The 22176-nt window shown below is 43.2% G+C and overlaps 1 protein-coding gene and 1 long non-coding RNA gene across 2 annotated transcripts in view; both read left to right on the top strand.

The window, feature by feature from the left end:
• Positions 1-154: 154 nt before the first annotated feature.
• On the top strand, positions 155-10767 carry LOC143696188 (uncharacterized). The gene is made up of 3 exons (XR_013185645.1): positions 155-281; positions 3785-3880; positions 10711-10767. It is a non-coding gene; the product is annotated as an uncharacterized LOC143696188 (long non-coding RNA).
• Positions 10768-11428: 661 nt separating this feature from the next.
• Positions 11429-22176, top strand: part of TONSL (tonsoku like, DNA repair protein) — a 35134-nt gene continuing 24386 nt past the window's right edge. Inside the window, exons 1-3 of the mRNA XM_077174515.1 lie at positions 11429-11447; positions 11632-11774; positions 16439-16742. Of these exons, the coding sequence (XP_077030630.1) occupies positions 11429-11447; positions 11632-11774; positions 16439-16742 (466 nt within the window). The remainder of the gene's footprint in view (positions 11448-11631; positions 11775-16438; positions 16743-22176) is intronic.

Here is a 22176-nt window from a genome sequence, read left to right as displayed (position 1 = left end):
GGGATTTACTGGGAATAAACTGGGAGTTACTGGGAACCACCGGGGGGCGCCCCCCCCCTCAAGCCGCCGCTGAGGGCCGGGCGGAAGCGCCTTTTCCCGCCTCACCGAAGGGGCGGGACTTGCCCTCTGCAGACCAATAGGAGCGCCCGTTCCCGCCTCGCTTGGCTTTGATTGGTCCAAACGGCGGCGCTCAGCCAATCAGAAGGCGAGGGAGGCGTGGTCTCGGCGAGCGGCGGGAATGGCGGGCGAGCTGAGCGCTGAGGCGGCGCGGGAGATCCGCCGTGAGTTGGGGTTTAAATGGCGCTGAACGCGGTTTAAATGGCGCTGGAAGGGTTCTAAGGAGGGCGGGAAGGGGACACGGGCACCCTCAGGGCTCCAGGAGTGACTCCCGAGCCGGAGCCTCCTCAGGCGGTCCCGCGGTCCCCTCAGGATTCCCCCCCTCAGGCCGCCGTGAGCTCCAAATCTCCTTACGGGGGTTTAAATTTTTATTTTGGGGCTTTTCAATCCCTCAAACCCCTCACAGGAACTCCAAACCCCTCCCAGGGGTTTAAATTTTTATTTTGGGGCTTTTCAATCCCTCAAACCCCTCACAGGAGCTCCAAACCCCTCCCAGGGGTTTTAATTTTTATTTTGGGGCTTTTCTAACCCTCAAACTCCTCACAGGAGCTCAAAATCCCCTCACAAGTGTTTAAATTTTTATTTTAGGCTTTTTAATCTCTCAATCCCTTCACAGGAACTCAAAATCCCCTGACGAGTGTTTAAATTTTTACTTTGGGCCTTTCTGAACCTCAAACCCCTCACAGGAGCTCAAAATCTCCTCATGATTGTTTAAAGTTTGATTTTGGGCCTTTTTAATCCCTCAAACTCCTCACAGGAGCTCAGGAGAGTTTAAAAGTTTTACTTTTGGGCTTCTCAATCATTCAAACCCCTCCCAGGAGCTCAGTTCCCCTCACAAGTGTTTAAATTTTTATTTTGGGGCTTTTCACCACATCAACCCCCTCACAGGAGCTTCAAATCCTGTCACGAGTGTTGAAATTTTTATTTTGGGCCTTTCTGAACCTCAAACCCCTCACAGAAGCTCAAAATCCCCTCATGATTGTTTTAATTTTTATATTGGAGTTTTTAATTCCCTCAAACCCCTCACAGGAGCTCCAAACCCCCTCACGAGTGTTTAAATTTTAATTTTGGGGCTTTTCAATCCTCAAACCCCTCACAGGAACTCAAAATCCCCTCACAAATGTTTTAATTTTTATTTTGGGGCTTTTTAATCCCTCAAACCCCTCACAGAAGCTCAAAATCACCTCACGAGTGTTTAAATTTTTATTTCGGGGCTTTTCAATCCTCAACCCCTCACAGAAGCTCGAAATCCCTTCAGAAGTGTTTAAATTTATATTTTGGGGCCTTTCTGTCCCTCAAACCCCTCACAGGAACTCAAAATCCCCTCACGAGTGTTTAAATTTTTATTTTGGGGCTTTTTAATCCCTCAAACCCCTCACAGAAGCTCGAAATTCCCTCACTGAGGGGAAAAAAAAAGGAGAATTTTGGGGGAAAGAAAGGAGAATTTTGGGGGAAAGAAAGGAGAATTTTGGCTGTTTCTGGGGGGTAAAAAAGAGAATTTTTAGGGGATTTTGGGCCCTTCTGAGGGGAAAAAAAGAGGATTGGGGATTTTCTGGATTTTTTTCCTTGGATTTTTGTGTGAATTTTCTCAATTCTTTTTTAGGAATTCTTTCAATTTTTGTGGGATTTTTTTTTTTTATTTCTGTGGGAATTCCCTGTATTTTTATGGGAATTTCTTTGCTTTTTTTAGGAATTCCTTGGATTTTTTGGGGGGAAATTTTCTGGATTTTTTCCCTGGATTTTTGTGGGAATTTTCTTGATTTTTATGGAATTTTTTGAATTTTTGTGGGAATTTTCTGAATTTTCGTGGAAATTTCTTGGATTTTTTGAGGGGAATTTCTAGAATTTTTTTAGGAATTCTTTCAATTTTTATGGAAATTTCTTGGATTTTTTGGGGGGAATTTTCGAGATTTTTATGGAAATTCCCTGGATATTTATGAGAATTTCTTTGATTTTTTTTTTTTAGGAATTCCTTGGATTTTGGGGAATTTTTTTTATTTTTATGGGAATTTTCTGGATTTTTATGGGAAATTCCTCGATTTTTTTTAGGAATTCTTTCAATTTTTATGGAAATTTCTTGGATTTTTTGGGGGAATTTTCTGGATTTTTATGGAAATTCCCTGGATTTTTATGGGAATTTCTTTGATTTTTTTAAAGGAATTTCTTGGATTTTGGGGAATTTTTTTTTATTTTTGTGGGAATTTTCTGGATTTTTATGGGAAATTCTTTGGGTTTTTTTAGGAATTCTTTCAATTTTTATGGAATTTTCTTGGATTTTTTGGGGGGAATTTTCTGGATTTTTTCCCCTGAATTTTTATGGGAATTTTCTGGATTTTTATGAGAATTTCTTTGATTTTTATAGGAATTCCTTGGATTTTGGGGCGATTTTTTTTTTATTTTTGTGGGAATTCCCTGAATTTTTCTGGGAATTTCTTGGATTTTAGAGAATATTTAATTTTTTTTAAATTTCTTCGATTCCTGTTCTAATTTCCTGCATTTTATGGGAATTCCCTGGATTTTTAATGAGAATTATTTTGCTGGAAAATTTCTGGATTTTTCTGGGAATTCCTTTGAAAATTCCCTAAATACCAACTTAAAACCTCCCCACCAAATCCATTCCCAAATTTAAATTAATTTAATTTATTTTAATTTAATTTAATTTATTTTAATTTAATTTAATTTAATTTAATTTAAATTTAATTTAATTTAATTTAATTTAATTTAATTTAAATTAATTTAATTTTAATTTAATTTAATTTAATTTTAATTTAATTTAATTCAATTTAATTTAATTTAATTTTAATTTAATTTAATTCAATTTAATTTAACTATAATTTAATTTAATTTAAATTTAATTTAATTTTAATTTAATTTAATTTAATTTAATTTTAATTTAATTTAATTTAAATTTAATTTAATTTAATTTAATTTAATTTTAATTTTATTTAATTTTAATTTAGTTTAATTTAATTTAATTTAAATTTAATTTAATTTAATTTAATTTAAATTTAATTTAATTTAATTTAAATTAATTTAATTTAATTTAATTTAATTTTAGTTTAATTTAATTTAATTTAATTTAATATAATTTTATTTTAATTTAATTTAATTTTAATTTAATTTAATTTAAATTTAATTTAATATAATTTAATTTAATTTAATTTTAATTTAATTTAATTTAAATTAATTTAATTTAAATTATTTTAATTTAATATAATTTAATTCAATTTAATTCAATTTAATTTAATTTTAATTTAATTTAATTTAAATTTGATTTAATTTAAATTATTTAATTTAATTTAATTTAAATTAATTTAATTTAATTTAATTTAATATAATTTAATTTAATTTAATATAATTTAATTTAGTTTAATTTAATTTAATATAATTTAATTTAATTTAACTTAATTTAATTTAATTTTAATTTAATTTAATTTAAATTTAATTTAATATAATTTAATTAAATTTAATTCAATTTAATTTAATTTCATTTTATTTTAATTTTAATTTAATTTTAATTTAATTTAAATTAATTTAATTTAAATTAATTTAATTTAATTTTAATTTAATTTAATATAATTTAATTTAATTTAAATTAATTTAATTTAATTTAATTTAATTTAATTTAATTTAATTTAATTTAATTTTTTTATTGGGAATTTTCCAGAGCTGGAAAAATCCAAGGAAAAATCGCGGCGGGACGGGAACGCGGCCGAGGAGGCGGCGGCGTGCAACAGAATGGGAGAAATCCTGGCTGGAAATGGTGGGAATTCCATGGAAAAATGGGAATTCCATGGGAAAAATGGGAATATGGGAATGGGAATGGAGAAATCCTGGCTGGAAACGGTGGGAATTCCATGGAAAAATGGGAATTCCATGGAAAAATGGAAAAATGGGAATGGGAATTCTGGGAATGGGAATGGGGAGATCCTGGCTGTAAATGGTGGGAATTCCATGGAAAAATGGGAATAATGGGAATGGAGAAATCCTGGCTGGAAATGGTGGGAATTCCATGGAAAAATGGGAATAATGGGAATGGGAGAAATCCTGGCTGGAAATGGTGGGGATTCCATGGAAAAATGGGAATTCCATGGAAAAATGGGAATAATGGGAATGGGAATGGGAAAATGGGAATGGGAGAAATCCTGGCTGTAAATGGTGGGAATTCCATGGAAAAATGGGAATATGGGAATGGGAAAATGGGAATGGGAGAAATCCTGGCTGCCAATGGTGGGGATTTCATGGAAAAATGGGAATTCTGGGAATGGGAAACTGGGAATGGGAATGGAGAAATCCTGGCTGGAAATGGTGGGAATTCCATGGGAAAGTGGGAATTCCATGGAAAAATGGGAATTCCATGGGAATGGGAAAATGGGAAAATGGGAATGGGAAATTGGGAAAATGGGAATGGGAGAAATCCTGGCTGGAAACGGTGGGGATTCCATGGAAAACTGGGAATTCCATGGAAAAATGGGAATTCTGGGAATGGGAAAATGGGAAAGGGAACTGGGAAAACTGGGAATGGGAAATTGGGAATGGGAGAAATCCTGGCTGGAAACGGTGGGAATTCCATGGGAAAATGGGAATTCCATGGAAAAATGGGAATTCTGGGAATGGGAATGGAGAAATCCTGGCTGGAAATGGTGGGAATTCCATGGAAAAATGGGAATTCCATGGAAAAATGGGAATTCTGGGAATGGGAATTCTGGGAATGGGAAACTGGGAATGGGAATGGGGAGATCCTGGCTGGAAATGGTGGGGATTCCATGGGAAAATGGGAATTGCATGGGAAAATGGGAATTCTGGGAATGGGAAACTGGGAATGGGAATGTGAGAAATCCTGGCTGGAAACGGTGGGGATTCCATGGGAAAATGGGAATATGGGAATGGGAACTGGGAATGGGAATGGAGAAATCCTGGCTGGAAATGGTGGGAATTCCATGGGAAAATGGGAATTCCATGGAAAAACGGGAATATGGGAATGGGAATGGAGAAATCCTGGCTGGAAATGGTGGGAATTCCATGGAAAAATGGGAATTCCATGGGAAAATGGGAATTCTGGGAATGGGAATGGAGAAATCCTGGCTGCAAAGGGTGGGAATTCCATGGAAAAATGGGAATTCTGGGAATGGAAAACTGGGAATGGGAATGGGAGAAATCCTGGCTGGAAATGGTGGGGATTCCATGGAAAAATGGGAATATGGGAATGGGAAAATGGGAATTCTGGGAATGGGGAGATCCTGGCTGGAAATGGTGGGAATTCCATGGAAAAATGGGAATTCCATGGAAAAATGGGAATTGTGGGAATGGGAATGGAGAAATCCTGGCTGGAAATGGTGGGGATTCCATGGAAAAATGGGAATTCCATGGAAAACTGGGAATTCCATGGAAAAATGGGAATTCCATGGAAAACTGGGAATTCTGGGAATGGGAATGGAGAAATCCTGGCTGGAAATGGTGGGGATTCCATGGAAAAATGGGAATTCCATGGGAAAATGGGAATTCTGGGAATGGGAATGGAGAAATCCTGGCTGGAAACGGTGGGGATTCCATGGAAAACTGGGAATTCCATGGGAAAATGGGAATTCTGGGAATGGGAATTCTGGGAATGGGAAACTGGGAATGGGAATGGGGAGATCCTGGCTGGAAATGGTGGGGATTCCATGAAAAATGGGAATTCCAGGGAAAAATGGGAATATGGGAATGGGAATGGGAGAAATCCTGGCTGGAAATGGTGGGAATTCCATGGGAAACTGGGAATTCCGAACTGGGAAACTGGGAATGGAAACTGGGAATGGGAAACTGGGAATGGGAATGGGGAGATCCTGGCTGGAAATGGTGGGGATTCCATGGGAAAATGGGAATTCCATGGAAAAATGGGAATTCTGGGAATGGGAAAATGGGAAAATGGGAATGGGAGAAATCCTGGCTGGAAACGGTGGGAATTCCATGGAAAATGGGAATTCCATGGGAAAATGGGAAAATGGGAATGGGAGAAATCCTGGCTGCAAAGGGTGGGAATTCCATGGGAAAATGGGAATTCCATGGAAAAATGGGAATATGGGAATGGGAATGGAGAAATGCTGGCTGTAAATGGTGGGGATTCCATGGAAAAATGGGAATTCCATGGGAAAATGGGAATTCCATGGGAAAATGGGAATGGGAGAAATCCTGGCTGGAAATGGTGGGGATTCCATGGAAAAATGGGAATTCCATGGGAAAATGGGAATTCCATGGGAAAATGGGAATTCCATGGAAAAATGGGAATTCCATGGGAAAATGGGAATGGGAGAAATCCTGGCTGGAAATGGTGGGGATTCCAGGGAAAAATGGGAATTCTGGGAATGGGGAGATCCTGGCTGGAAATGGTGGGAATTCCATGGGAAAATGGGAATTCCATGGAAAGATGGGAATATGGGAATGGGAATGGAGAAATCCTGGCTGGAAATGGTGGGAATTCCATGGAAAAATGGGAATTCCATCGGAAAATGGGAATAATGGTAATGGGAGAAATCCTGGCTGCAAAGGGTGGGGATTCCATGGAAAAGTGGGAATTCTGAACTGGGAAAGTGGGAATTCTGGGAATGGGAATGGAGAAATCCTGGCTGGAAATGGTGGGGATTCCATGGAAAAGTGGGAATTCCAGGGAAAATGGGAATTCTGGGAATGGGAATGGGAATGGGAGAAATCCTGGCTGGAAATGGTGGGGATTCCATGGGAAAATGGGAATTCCATGGAAAAATGGGAATTCCATGGGAAAATGGGAATTCCATGGAAAAATGGGAATTCCATGGGAATGGGAAACTGGGAATGGGAATGGGGAGATCCTGGCTGCAAAGGGTGGGGATTCCATGGGAAAATGGGAATTCCATGGGAAAATGGGAATTCTGGGAATGGGAAAATGGGAATGGGAATGGGAGAAATCCTGGCTGGAAGTGGTGGGAATTCCATGGAAAAACAGGAATTCCATGGGAAGGGGAAACTGGGAATGGGAAACTGGGAATGGGAAACTGGGGTTGGATTTTTGGAATCTGGGATTGGAAGTTTGGGAGTTTGGGGTTCTTGGATTGGAATTTTGGGGTCCAGATTTGGAATTTTGGGATCTGGGATTGGATTGCTGGGAATTGGGGGTTGGAATTTTGGGAATCTGGGATTGGAACTTGGGGATTCTGGGGTTGGATTTTGGGGATCTGGGATTGGAATTTTGGGAATTCTGGGAGTGGATTTTGGGATCTGGGCTTGGGAATTTCGGGATCTGGGATTGGAATTGTGGGATCAGGATTTGCATTTATGGGATCAGGGCTGGAATTTGGGATTTCTAGGAGTGGAATTTTGGGAATTGGGGGTTGGAATTTGGGAATTCTGGGATTGGATTTTGGGATTCGGGATTGGGATTTTGGGAATCTGGGTGTGGATTCTGGGATCTGGGATTGGGATTTTGGGATCCAGGTTTGGAATTTGGGAATTCTGGGATTGGATTTTGGGATCTGAGGTTGGAATTTGGGAATCTGGGATTGGATTTTGGGATCTGGGATTGGGGATTTGGGGAATTCTGGGAGTGGATTTTGGGATTCGGGGTTGGGATTTTGGGAATCTGGGATTGGATTTTGGGATCTGAGGTTGGAATTTTGGGAATTCTGGGATTGGATTTTAGGATCTGAGGTTGGAATTTGGGAATTCTGGGAATGGTTTTGGAAATTGGGATTGGATTTGGGGAATTTGGGGTTGGATTTTGGTGCCTGTGGGATTGGAATTTGTGGGATCAGGGCTGGAATTGTGGGATCAGGATTTGCATTTATGGGATCGGGGCTGGGATTTGTGGGATCAGAGTTTGGATTTTTGGGATCGGGGTTTGGATTTGTGGGATCAGGGCTGGGATTTATGGGATCAGGATTTGTGTTTATGGGATCAGGGCTGGGATTCTGAGGTCAGAGCCAGGATTTATGGGATCAGCGTTATGGGATCTGGGTTATGGGATTTATGGGATCAGGGTTATGGGATCAGGGCTATGGGATCAGGGCTATGGGGATTTATGGGATCAGGGTTATGGGATTTATGGGGTTTATGTGGTTTATGGGATCAGGTTTATGGGATCCATGGGGTTTATGGGATCCATGGGGTTTATGGGATTTATGGGCTCAGCGTTATGGGATCAGGGTTATGGGCTCAGGGTTATGGGATCTATGGGATCCATGGGGTTTATGGGGTCAGGTTTATGGGCTCCATGGGGTTTATGGGATCTCTGGGATCTATGGGATCAGGTCTATGGGGTTTATGGGATCCACGGGGTTTATGGGATCAGGGTTATGGGATCCACGGGGTTTATGGGATCAGGTTTATAGGGTTATGTGGTTTATAGGGTCAGGTTTATGGGATGTTTCCCTCTCCAGGTCGGTTCCAGGAGGCCCTGGCCCAGCACCGCCGGGAGCTGCAGCTGCTGCAGGGCTCTGGGTTATGGGATCCATGGGGTTTATGGGGTTTATAGGATCAGGGTTATGGGATCCATGGGGTTTATGGGGTCTATGGGGTTTATGGGATCAGGGTTATAGGGTTTATGGGGTTTATGGGATCAGGTTTATGGGGTTTATGGGATTTATGAGCTCAGGGGTATGGGATCATGGTTATGGGATCCATGGGGTTTATAGGATCAGGGTTTATGGGGTTTATGGGATCAGGGTAATTGGGTCTATGGGGTTTATGGGATCAGGGTTTCTAGGATCAGGGTTATGGGATCAGGGTTATGGCATCCATGGGGTTTATGGAATCATGTCTATGGGGTTTATGGGGTTTATGGGATCAGGTCTATGGGATCCATGGGGTTTATGGGATCAGGGTTATAGGATCAGGGTTATGGGGTTTATGGTGTCAGGTTTATGGGATCCATGGGGTTTATGGGATCAGGTCTATGGGGTTTATAGGATCAGGGTTTATAAGATCAGGGTTATGGAGTTTATGGAGTTTATGGGGTTTGTTGGATCAGGTTTATAGGATCAGGTTTATGGGGTTTATGGGGTTTATGGGGTCAGGTTTATGGGATCCATAGGGTTTATGGGATCAGGTTTATCAGGTTTATAGGATCAGGTCTATGGCGTTTATGTGGTTTATGGGATCAGGTTTATGGGATCCATGGGGTTTATAGGATCAGGATTATGGGGTTTATAGGGTCAGGTTTATGTGGTTTATGGGGTCAGGTTTATGGGGTTTATGGGGTTTATAGGATCAGGTCTATGGGGTTTATGGGGTCAGGTTTATGGGGTCATTCCCATTCCAGGTCGGTTCCAGGAGGCCCTGGCCCAGCACCGCCGGGAGCTGCAGCTCCTGCAGGGCTCTGGGTTATGGGGTCTGTGGGGTTTATGGGATCAGGGTTATGGGGTTTATGGGATCTATGGGGTTTATGGGGTTTATAGGGTCAGGTTTATGGGATCCATGGGGTCTATAGGATCAGGTTTATGGGATCCATGGGGTTTATAGGATCAGGTTTATGGGATCCATGGGGTTTATGGGGTCAGGTTTATGGGATCATTCCCTCTCCAGGCCGTTTCCAGGAGGCCCTGGCCCAGCACTGCCTGGAGCTGCAGCTCCTGCAGGGCTCTGGGTTATGGGGTCTGTGGGATCCATGGGGTTTATGGGGTTATGGGGTTTATGGGATCAGGGTTATAGGGTTTATGGGATTTATGAGCTCAGGGGTATGGGATCAGGGTTATGGGATCCATGGGGTTTATAGGATCAGGGTTATGGGATCAGGGTTATGGCATCCATGGGGTTTATGGAATCATGTCTATGGGGTTTATGGGGTTTATGGGATCAGGTCTATGGGATCCATGGGGTTTATGGGATCAGGGTTATAGGATCAGGGTTATGGGGTTTATGGTGTCAGGTTTATGGGATCCATGGGGTTTATAGGATCAGGTTTATGGGGTCAGGGTTTTGGGGTTATGGGGTTTATGGGATCAGGTCTATGGGGTTTATAGGATCAGGGTTTATAAGATCAGGGTTATGGAGTTTATGGTGTTTATGGGGTTTGTAGGATCAGGTTTATGGGGTTTATGTGGTTTATGGGGTCAGGTTTATGGGATCCATGGGGTTTATAGGATCAGGTTTATGGGGTCAGGGTTATAGGGTTATGGGGTTTATGGGATCAGGTTTATAGGATCAGGTTCATGGGGTCAGGTTTATGGGATCATTCCCATTCCAGGTCGGTTCCAGGAGGCCCTGGCCCAGCACCACCGGGAGCTGCAGCTCCTGCAGGGCTCTGGGTTATGGGGTCTGTGGGATCCATGGGGTTTATGGGGTTTATAGGATCAGGTTTATGGGATCCATGGGGTTTATGGGGTCAGGTTTATAGGGTTATGGGGTTTATGGGGTCAGGATTTATGGGATCATTCCCATTCCAGGCCGTTTCCAGGAGGCCCTGGCCCAGCACCGCCGGGAGCTGCAGCTGCTGCAGGGCTCTGGGTTATGGGGTCTATGGGGTTTATGGGGTTTATGGGGTTTATAGGATCAGGTCAATGGGATCCATGGGGTTTATGGGATCAGGTTTATAGGGTTATGGGGTTTATGGGGTCAGGATTTATGGGATCATTCCCATTCCAGGCCGGTTCCAGGAGGCCCTGGCCCAGCACCGCCGGGAGCTGCAGCTCCTGCAGGGCTCTGGGTTATGGGGTCTATGGGGTTTATGGGGTTATGGGGTTTATAGGATCAGGTTTATGGGATCCATGGGGTTTATGGGGTCAGGTTTATAGGGTTATGGGGTTTATGGGGTCAGGATTTATGGGATCATTCCCATTCCAGGCCGGTTCCAGGAGGCCCTGGCCCAGCACCGCCGGGAGCTGCAGCTGCTGCAGGGCTCTGGGTTATGGGGTCTGTGGGATCCATGGGGTTTATGGGGTTTATAGGATCAGGTTTATGGGATCCATGGGATCTATGGGATCAGGGTTATAGGGTTATGGGGTTTATGGGGTCAGGTTTATGGGATCCATGGGGTTTATGGGGTCAGGTTTATGGGGTTTTTCCCTCTCCAGGTTGGTTCCAGGAGGCCCTGGCCCAGCACCGCCGGGAGCTGCAGCTCCTGCAGGGCTCTGGGTTATGGGGTCTATGGCATCCATGGGGTTTATGGGATCCATGGGGTTTATAGGATCAGGTTTATGGGATCCATGGGGTTTATGGGGTCAGGTTTATGGGATATTTCCCTCTCCAGGTCGGTTCCAGGAGGCCCTGGCCCAGCACCGCCTGGAGCTGCAGCTGCTGCAGGGCTCTGGGTTATGGGGTCTATGGGGTTTATGGGATCAGGGTTATGGGGTCTATGGGGTCTATGGGGTTTATAGGATCAGGTCTATGGGATATTTCCCTCTCCAGGTCATTTCCAGGAGGCCCTGGCCCAGCACCGCCGGGAGCTGCAGCTGCTGCAGGGCTCTGGGTTATGGGGTCTATGGGGTTTATGGGATCAGGGTTATGGGGTCTATGGGGTCTATGGGGTTTATAGGATCAGGGTTTATGGGGTTTTTCCCTCTCCAGGTCGGTTCCAGGAGGCCCTGGCCCAGCACCGCCGGGAGCTGCAGCTCCTGCAGGGCTCTGGGGACGCCCTGGGCTGCGCCGTCGCTCACCGCAAGGTCGGGGAGCGCCTGGCCGAGCTCCAGAACTTCCCAGAGGCTCTGCAGGTGAGGGAATTCTGGGAATTCTGGGAATTCTGGGAATGGCAGGGGATTCTGGGAAGGCTGGCGTTGGAATTTTGGGAGTTTGGAATTTTGGGGAAGCCAAATTTCCATTCTCGGGTTTCTCTGATCCCATGCCCCAGCTGCAGGCCCTGGCCCTGGCCCGCTCCCTCACTGACCCCTCAGAGCAAGAAATTGCTCAAAATTTCTCCCAATTTTAACCAACATTTCCCCAATTTTTCACAGGTTTTTCCAAATTTCCCCCAAATTTCTCCCAAAATGTCCCATTTTTCCAAATTTTAACGAATTTTCCCTCTTTTTCCCCCAATTTCACCCCATTTTCCCCCCATTTTCCCTCAGCCCCATCTCCAGCCCCTCTCCCTGCTCTGGTGTCTCTCGGGCCCCTCAGAGCAGCAAATTCCTCCCAATTTCTCCAATTTTTTCCCAATTTTTTCCCAAATTTCTCCCAAAATCCCCATTTTTTCCTCATTTTTGCCCAATTTTGCTGTTTTTTGCCCCAGCACCAGCTGCAGCACCTGTCCCTGCCCCGCTCCCTCAGTGAACCCGTGGAGCAGCCCCGCTCCTGATTTTTCTCCTCATTTTTCCCAATTTTCACCCAATTTTTACCTAATTTTTTCCCAATTGCGCCCAAATTTCTCCCAAAATGTCCCATTTTTCCCAATTTGAACCAATTTTCCCCTTTTTTCCCCATTTTTCTCCCCATTTTCCCTCAGCCCCATCCCCAGCCCCTCTCCCAGCCCTGGCGTCTCTCGGACCCCTCAGAGCAGCAAATTCCTCCCAGTTTCCCCCAATTTTAACCAATTTTTTCCCAATTTTTCCTTAAATTTTTTCCCAAAATTACCCAAATTTCTCCCAAAATTCCCTTTTTCCCCATTTTTCCCCATTTTCCCCCAATTTTGCTGTTTTTTCCCCCAGCCCCTGCTGCAGCCCCTGTCCCTGGCCCGCTCCCTCAGTGACACCTCAGAGCAGCCCCGCTCCTGATTTTTCTCCTCATTTTTCCCAATTTTCACCCAATTTTTCACCCAATTTTTTCCCAATTTTTCCCAAATTCACCCAGAATGTCCCATTTTTCCCAATTTGAACCAATTTCCCCCTTTTTCCCCATTTTTCCCCCCATTTTCCCTCAGCCCCATCTCCAGCCCCTCTCCCTGCCCTGGCATCTCGGGCCCCTCAGAGCAGCAAATTCCTCCCAATTTCCCCCAATTTTAACCAATTTTTTCCCAATTTTTTCCCAAATTCCCCCAAATCTCGGCCATTTTTTCCCAAATTCTCCCAAATTTTCCCATTTTTAACCAATTTCCCCATTTTTTCCCCCATTTTCCCTCAGCCCCATCTCCAGCCCCTCTCCCTGCCCTGGCGTCTCTCGGGCCCCTCAGAGCAGCAAATTCCTCCCAATTTCTCCTTATTTTTCCCAATTTTAACCAATTTTTTCCCAATTTTTTCCCAAATTTCCCCCAAAATCCCCATTTTTTCCCCATTTTTGCCCAATTTTGCTGTTTTTTCCCCCAGCCCCAGCTGCAGCCCCTGTCCCTGGCCCGCTCCCTCAGTGACCCCTCAGAGCAGCAGCGCTCCTGATTTTTCTCCTCATTTTCCCCATTCTTTTCTCTTTTTCACCCAAATTTTTACCAAATTCCCCCCAATTTCTCCCAATTTTTCCCAATTTCGCCCATTTTTAACCAATTTTTCCCTTTTTCCCCCAATTTCACCCCGTTTTTTCCCCATTTTCCCTCAGCCCCATCTCCAGCCCCTCTCCCAGCCCTGGCGTCTCTCGGGCCCCTCAGAGCAGCAAATTCCTCCCAATTTCTCCAATTTTCTCCAATTTTTTCCCAATTTTTTCCCAAATTCCCCCCAATTTCCCCATTTTTTCCCCATTTTTGCCCAATTTTGCTGTTTTTTGCCCCAACCCCAGCTGCAGCCCCTGTCCCTGGCCCGCTCCCTCAGTGACCCCTCAGAGCAGCAGCGCTCCTGATTTTTCTCCTCATTTTCCCCATTTTTTTCTCTTTTTCACCCAATTTTTTCCCAATTTTTTCCCAATTGCGCCCAAATTTCTCCCAAAATTTCCCATTTTTCCCAATTTGAACCAATTTCCCCCTTTTTTCCCCATTTTCCCCCCATTTTCCCTCAGCCCCATCTCCAGCCCCTCTCCCAGCCCTGGCGTCTCTCGGGCCCCTCAGAGCAGCAAATTCCTCCCAATTTCCCCCAATTTTAACCAATTTTTTCCCAATTTTTTCCCAAATTCCCCCCAATTCTTCCCAATTTCCCCATTTTTAAGCAATTTTTCCCTTTTCTCCCCTAATTTCACCCCATTTTTCCCCCATTTTCCCTCAGCCCCATCTCCAGGCCCTCTCCCTGCCCTGGCGTCTCTCGGACCCCTCAGAGCAGCAAATTCCTCCCAATTTCTCCAATTTTTTCCCAATTTCTTCCCAAATCCACCCAAGTTATTCAAAATTTCCCCATTTTTCCCCAATTTTGCTGTTTTTTCCCCCAGCACCAGCTGCAGCCCCTGTCCCTGCCCCGCTCCCTCAGTGACCCCTCAGAGCAGCAGCGCTCCTGAGTTTTCTCCTCATTTTTCCCATTTTTTCACTTTTTCACCCAAATTTGTCCCAATTTTTCCGAAATTCCTCCCAATTCCCCCCAATTTTTCCCAATTTTTTCCAATTTTCACCAATTTCCCCGTTTTTCCCCCATTTTCCCTCAGCCCCATCTCCAGCCCCTCTCCCTCCCCTGGCGTCTCTCGGACCCCTCAGAGCAGCAAATTCCTCCCAATTTCTCCAATTTTTTCCCCATTTTTTCCCAATTTTTTCCCAAATCCCCCCCAGTTTTCCCAATTTTCCCATTTTTAACCAATTTTACCCTTTTTTCCCCCAATTTCCCCCCAATTTCTCCCCATTTTCCCTCAGCCCCATCTCCAGCCCCTCTCCCTGCCCTGGCGTCTCTCGGACCCCTCAGAGCAGCAAATTCCTCCCAATTTCTCCAATTTTTACCCAATTTTTTCCCAATTTTTTCCCAAATCCCCCTCAATTATTCCCAATTTTTCCCATTTTTACCCAATTTTCCCCATTTTTGCCCAATTTTGCTGTTTTTTGCCCCAGCACCAGCTGCAGCCCCTGTCCCTGGCCCGCTCCCTCCGTGACCCCTCAGAGCAAGAAATTGCTCCCAATTTCCCCCAATTTTAACCAATTTTTACCCATTTTTTTCCCAAATTTTTCCCAAATTCCCCCCAATTCTTCCCAATTTCCCCATTTTTAAGCAATTTTTCCCTTTTCTCCCCTAATTTCACCCCATTTTTTCCCCCATTTTCCCTCAGCCCCATCTCCAGCCCCTCTCCCTGCCCTGGCCTCTCTCGGACCCCTCAGAGCAGCAAATTCCTCCCAATTTGTCCAATTTTAACCAATTTTTTCCCAATTTTTTCCCAAATTTCCCCCAAAATCCCCATTTTCTCCTCATTTTTACCCAATTTTGCTGTTTTTTGCCCCAGCACCAGCTGCAGCCCCTGTCCCTGCCCCGCTCCCTCAGTGACCCCTCAGAGCAACAGCGCTCCTGATTTTTCTCCTCATTTTCCCCATTTTTTTCTCTTTTTCACCCAATTTTTTACCAATTTTTTCCCAATTTCACCCAAATCTCAGCCATTTTTCCCAATTTCTCCCAATTTTTGTCATTTTTAAAGAATTTCCCCGTTTTTTCCCCCATTTTCCCTCAGCCCCATCTCCAGCCCCTCTCCCTGCCCTGGCGTCTCTCGGGCCCCTCAGAGCAGCAAATTCCTCCCAATTTTAACCAATTTCTCCAATTTTTTCCCAATTTTTTCCCAATTTTTTCCCAAATTTCCCCCAATTTCCCCATTTTTTCCCCATTTTTGCCCAATTTTGCTGTTTTTTGCCCCAGCACCAGCTGCAGCACCTGTCCCTGGCCCGCTCCCTCAGTGACCCCGTGGAGCAGCAGCGCTCCTGAGTTTTCTCCTCATTTTCCCCATTTTCTTCCCTTTTTCACCCAATTTTTTCCCAATTTTTCCCAAATTGCACCCAAATTTCTCCCAAAATGCCCCATTTTTCATAATTTGAACCAATTTCCCCTTTTTTTCCCCATTTTCCCCCCATTTTCCCTCAGCCCCATCTCCAGCCCCTCTCCCAGCCCAGGCATCTCTCGGGCCCCTCAGAGCAGCAAATTCCTCCCAATTTCCACCAATTTTTACCCAATTTTTCCCCAAATTCCCCCAAATCTCGGCCATTTTTCCCAATTTCTCCCAATTTTTCCCAATTTTAACCAATTTCCCATTTTTCCCCCCATTCTCCCCCAGCCCCATCTCCAGCCCCTCTCCCAGCCCTGGCGTCTCTCGGGCCCCTCAGAGCAGCAAATTCCTCCCAATTTCCCCCAATTTTAACCCAATTTTTTCCCAATTTTTTCCCAAATCCCCCTCAATTATTCCCAATTTTCCCCATTTTTTCCCAATTTTGCTGTTTTTTGCCCCAGCACCAGCTGCAGCACCTGTCCCTGGCCCACTCCCTCAGTGACCCCTCAGAGCAAGAAATTGCTCCAAATTCCTCCCATTTTCTCCAATTTTTTCCCAATTTTTTCCCAATTTTTTCCCAAATTTCCCCCCAAATCCCCATTTTTTCCCTATTTTTTCCCAATTTTGCTGTTTTTTCCCCCAGCACCAGCTGCAGCACCTGTCCCTGGCCCGCTCCCTCCGTGACCCCGTGGAGCAGCAGCGCGCCTGGGCCACCATCGGCCGCACTTTCCTCTTCATGGCTGAAAGCCCCGAAATTCCCGAAATTCCCCAAATCCCCGAATTCCCAGAATTCCCAAAAATCCCCGAGGAGCCCCAGGAGGCTGAGGGCACCCAGGGAAATTCGGGAATTCCAGGAAATTCGGGAATTTCGGGGGCTCCGACCGCGCTGCGCCGGGCGCTGCAGGCGTTCCACAACAGCCTCCACATCCTGGAGACCCAGCTGGAAGGTGAGGGGGGAATTTTTTGGGAATTTTGGGGGAAAATTGGGAATTTTTGGGAAAATTTGGCAATTTGGGGGGAAATTTGGGAATTTTTGGGGGGATTTTGGGATATTTTTGGGGAATTTTAGGGAAATTTTCAGTGGTTTTTGGGGGTTTTTTCTTTATTTTTTGGAATTTTTGAGGGGATGTTTTGGGTATTTTTTAGGATTTTTTGGGGAATTTTGGGAAATATTTTTGGGAGGTTTTTTGGAATTTCTTTTTAGGAGTTCTTTGGGAATTTTAGGAAAGAATTTTGGGAGATTTTTTTTAATTTTTGGGAATTTTTTTCTAATTTTGAGGGAATTTTTTTCTAATTTTGAGGGAATTTTTTAGGAAATCTTTGGGAATTTTGGAGGAATTTTGGGAAATGGTTTTAGGGATTTTTTTGGGAAGCTTTTGTGGAATTTTTGGGAATTCTGGGGGAAAGTTGGGAATTTTTGGGAAAATTAGGCAATTTGAGGAAAATTTGGTAAATATTGGGCGATTTTGGAGCTTTTCTGGGATTTTTTTTGGGTTTTTTGGGGATTTTTATTTGAATTTTTTGGGATTTTTCGAGGGGTTTTTTTTGATTTTTCAAGGGTGGTTTTTGGATTTTTTCAGGATTTTTTTTTTGGAATTTTGGGAAATAATTTTAGGAGGTTTTTTAAAATTTTTTTGTGGATTTTAAAAAAATTTTTTAGGGAATTTTTGGGAGGTTTTTTGTGGAATTTTTGGGGATTTTTTTTCTTGAATTCTGCAAATTTTGGGGATTTTTTGGGGAAGAATTTTTTGTGAATTTTTGGGAGTTTTGGGGGCAATCCTGGGAATTTTTGGGGTCTTTTTGGGGATTCTGGGAATTTTTGGGGTATTTTGGTTGAGTTTTTTGGGGAAAAATTTGAAATTTTGGGATTTTTTGGTGATTTTGGGGAAATTGGGGAATTTTTGGGGGAATTTTGGGATTTTTTGGGGAATTTCAGGGAAATTTTCAGTGGTTTTTGGGACTTAAATTTTGGGAGTTTTTGAGGTTTTTTTAAAATTTATTTTATTTTTTTGGGAATTTTTTAGGATTTTTTCGGGAAATTTGGGAAATATTTTTGGGAGGTTTTTTGGAATTTCTTTTTAGGAATTCTTTGGGAATTTTAGGAAAGAATTTTGGGAGATTTTTTTTTAATTTTTGGGATTTTTTTTCTAATTTTGAGGGAATTTTTTTCTAATTTTGAGGGAATTTTTTAGGAAATCTTTGGGAATTTTGGAGGAATTTCGGGAAATGGTTTTAGGGATTTTTTTTGGGAAGCTTTTGTGGAATTTTTGGGAATTCTGGGGGAAAATTGGGAATTTTTGGGAAAATTGGGCAATTTGGGGGGAAAATTTGGTAAATATTGGGCAATTTTGGAGCTTTTCTGGGATTTTTTTGGGGTTTTTTGGGGATTTTTATTTGAATTTTTGGGATTTTTCGAGGGTTTTTTTTTGATTTTTCGAGGGTGGTTTTTGGATTTTTTCAGGATTTTTTTGGAATTTTGGGAAATAATTTTAGGAGGGTTTTTTAATTTTTTTTTGTAGATTTTTAAAAAAATTTTTTAGGGAATTTTTGGGTGGTTTTTTGTGGAATTTTTGGGGATTTTTTGGGGATTTTTTTTTCTCAAACTCTGTGAATTTTGGGGATTTTTTGGGGAGAAATTTTTGTGAATTTTTGGTAATTTTGGGGGTAATCCTGGGAATTTTTGGGGTTTTTTGGGGATTCTGGGAATTTTTGGGGTATTTTGGTTGAGTTTTTTGGGGAAAAATTTGAAATTTTGGGATTTTTTGGTGATTTTGGGAAAATTGGGGAATTTCTGGGGGAATTTTGGGATATTTTTGGGGAATTTTAGGGAAATTTTCAGTGGTTTTTGGGATTTAAATTTTGGGAGTTTTTTGAGGGTTTTTTAATTTTTTTTTTTAATTTTTTAGGATTTTTTTGGGAATTTTGGGAAATATTTTTGGGAGGTTTTTTGGAATTTCTTTTTAGGAATTCTTTGGGAATTTTAGGAAAGAATTTTGGGAGATTTTTTTTTAATTTTTGGGAATTTTTTTCTAATTTTGAGGGAATTTTTTAGGAAATCTTTGGGAATTTTGGAGGAATTTCGGGAAATAGTTTTAGGGATTTTTTTGGGAAGCTTTTGTGGAATTTTTGGGAATTCTGGGGGAAAATTGGGAATTTTTGGGAAAATTTGGCAATTTGAGGAAAATTTGGTAAATATTGGGCAATTTTGGAGCTTTTCTGGGATTTTTTGGGGTTTTTTTGGGATTTTTATTTGAATTTTTGGGATTTTTCAAGGGTTTTTTTTTGGATTTTTCGAGGGTGGTTTTTGGATTTTTTCAGGATTTTTTTGGAATTTTGGGAAATAATTTTAGGAGGGTTTTTTAATTTTTTTTGTGGATTTTTAAAAAAAATTTTTAGGGAATTTTTGGGAGGCTTTTTGTGGAATTTTTGGGGTTTTTTTTTGGGATTTTTTTTTCTTGAATTCTGCAAATTTTGGGGATTTTGGGGGAAGAATTTTTTGTGAATTTTTGGGAGTTTTGGGGGCAATCCTGGGAATTTTTGGGGTTTTTTGGGGATTCTGGGAATTTTAGGGGGATTTTTCTTTGAGTTTTTTTGGGGAAAAATTTGGAATTTTGGGATTTTTTGGTGATTTTGGGGAAATTTGGGAATTTCGGGGGAATTTTGGGATATTTTTGGGGAATTTTAGGGAAATTTTCAGTGGTTTTTGGGATTTAAATTTTGGGAGTTTTTTGAGGGTTTTTTAATTTTTTTTTTTTTAATTTTTTAGGATTTTTTTGGGAAATTTGGGAAATATTTTTGGGAAGTTTTTTGGAATTTCTTTTTAAGAATTCTTTGGGAATTTTAGGAAATAATTTTGGGAGATTTTTTTTAATTTTTGAGAATTTTTTGAGTTTTTTTTTGTAATTTTGAGGGGATTTTTTAGGAAATCTGGGAATTTTTGAGGAATTTCGGGAAATATTTTTGTGAATTTTTGGGGATTTTTTGGGAAGCTTTTGTGGAATTTTCAGGAATTTTGGGGGAAAATTGGGAATTTGGGGGAAAACTGGGCAATTTGGGGGAAAATTTGGGAATTTTTGGGGGGATTTTCGGAGTTTTTCAGGGTTTTTGGAAGTTTCATGTGAAAAAAGTTTTGTTCCTGAATCCCCAAATCTCAGAATTTCAATCCCAAATCCCCAAATCCCCGATCCCAAATCCCCAAATCCCCAATCCCAAATGCCCAAAATTTCAACCCCAAATTCCCAACCCCAAGTCCCCAAATTTTGTTCCTGAATCCCCAAAGTTCAATCCCCAATCCCAAACCCTCAAATCCCCAAAATTTCAACCCCAAATCCCCAAAATTTCAACCCCAAATCCCCGAATTTTGTTCCTAAATCTCAGAATTTCCATCCTAAATCCCCCAACCCCAAATCCCCAATTCCAAATCCCCAAATTTTGTTCCTGAATCCCCAAATTTCGATCCCAAATCCCCCAATCCCTGCTCCCAAACCCCCCAATCCCTGCTCCCAAATCCCCCAATCCCTGCTCCCAAATCCCCCAATCCCAAATCCCTAAATCTCCAAAATTTCAACCCCAAATCCCTGCTCCCAAATCCCTCAATCCCAATCCCAAATCCCCAATCCCCGCTCCTAAATCCCCTAATCCCGGATCCCAAATCCCTCAATCCCAATCCCAAATCCCCAAATCCCCGATCCCAAATCCCCAAATCCCCTCTCCCAAATCCCCCAATCCTGGATTCCAAATCCCCAATCCCCAAATCCCCAAATCCCCAACCCCAAATCCCCCAGTCCCCGCTCCTAAACCCCCCAGCTCCCAAACCCCCCAAATCCCAAATCCCCCAACTCCAAATCCCCCAATCCCTTCTCCCAAATCCCCCAACCCCAAATCCCCAAATCCCCAAATTTTGATCCCAAATCTCAGAATTTCCATCCCAAATCCCCGAATCCTCCATCCTAAATCCCCCAATCCCTGCTCCCAAATCCCCCAGATCCTGGATCCCAAATCCCCCAGTCCCCACTCCCAAATCCCCAACCCCAAATCCCAAATCCCCCAACCCTAAATCCCCAATCCCCGCTCCCAAATCCCCAAATCCCCGATCCCAAATCCCCAAATTTTGATCCTAAATCTCAGAATTTCCATCCCAAATCCCCAAATCCTCCATCCCAAATCCCCCAAATCCCAGCTCCCAAACCCCCCAATCGCCGTTCCTAAATCCCCCAACCCCAAACCCCCAATCCCTGCTCCCAGATCCCCCAATTCCCCAATCCCAAATCCCCCAATCCCCGATCCCAAATCCCCAGATTTCCATACTAAATCTCAGAATTTTCATCCCAAATCCTGGAATTCTCATCCTAAATCCCCAAATCCCAAATCCCTGATCCCAAATCCCTCAATCCCAGCTCCTAAATCCCCAATTCCCCAACCCCAAATCCCCCAATCCTGGATCCCAAACCCCCCAATCCCTGCTCCCAAACCCCCCAATCCTAAATCCCAAATCTCTGCTCCCAAAGCCCCCAATCCCCGCTCCCAAATCCCCCAATCCCAAATCCCTAAATCCCCAAAATTTCAACGCCAATCCCTGCTCCCAAACCCCCCAATCCCCGCTCCTAAATCCCCTAATCCCGGATCCCAAACCTCCCAATCCCTGCTCCCAAACCCCCCAATCCTGGATTCCAAATCCCCGCTCCCTAATCCCACAACCCCAAATCCCAAATCCCTGCTCCCAAACCCCCCAATCCCAAACCCCAAATCCCCCAATCCCAGATCCCAAATCCCCCAACCCCAAATCCCCAATCCCCGCTCCCAAATCCCCCAGATCCTGGATCCCAAATCCCCCAGTCCCAGATCCCCAAATCTCTGATCTCAAATCCCCCAATCCCAAATCCCCCAATCCCCGCTCCCAAACCCCCCAATCCCCGCTCCTAAACCCCCCAATCCCCACTCCTAAACCCCCCAATTTCTGCTCCCAAATCCCCAAATCCCCAATCCCAAATCCCCAAATCCCAAATCCCCAAATCCCCAAATCCCCAACCCCAAACCCCCCAATCCCCGCTCCCAAATCCCCAATCCCCGCTCCCAAATCCCCCAATCCCCGTTCCCAAATCCCAAATCCCCGATCCCAAACCCAGCAAATCCCCGCTCCTAAACCCCCCAATCTCTGCTCCAAAATCCCCAAATCCCCAATCCCAAATCCCCAAATTTTGATCCTAAATCTCAGAATTTCCATCCCAAATCCTGGAATTCTCATCCTAAATCCCCAAATCCCAAATCCCCGCTCCCAAATCCCCCAATCCCCACTCCTAAACCCCCCAATCCTGGATCCCAAATCCCCCAATCCCCACTCCCAAATCCCCCAATCCCTGCTCCTAAACCCCCAATTCCCCA

This window comes from Agelaius phoeniceus, chromosome 1, assembly GCF_051311805.1.
Source record: "Agelaius phoeniceus isolate bAgePho1 chromosome 1, bAgePho1.hap1, whole genome shotgun sequence".
NCBI classification, from domain to species: Eukaryota; Metazoa; Chordata; class Aves; order Passeriformes; family Icteridae; genus Agelaius; species Agelaius phoeniceus.
Note: the sequence above shows the minus strand (reverse complement) of the source record. Positions and strands in the feature narration are given on the sequence as shown.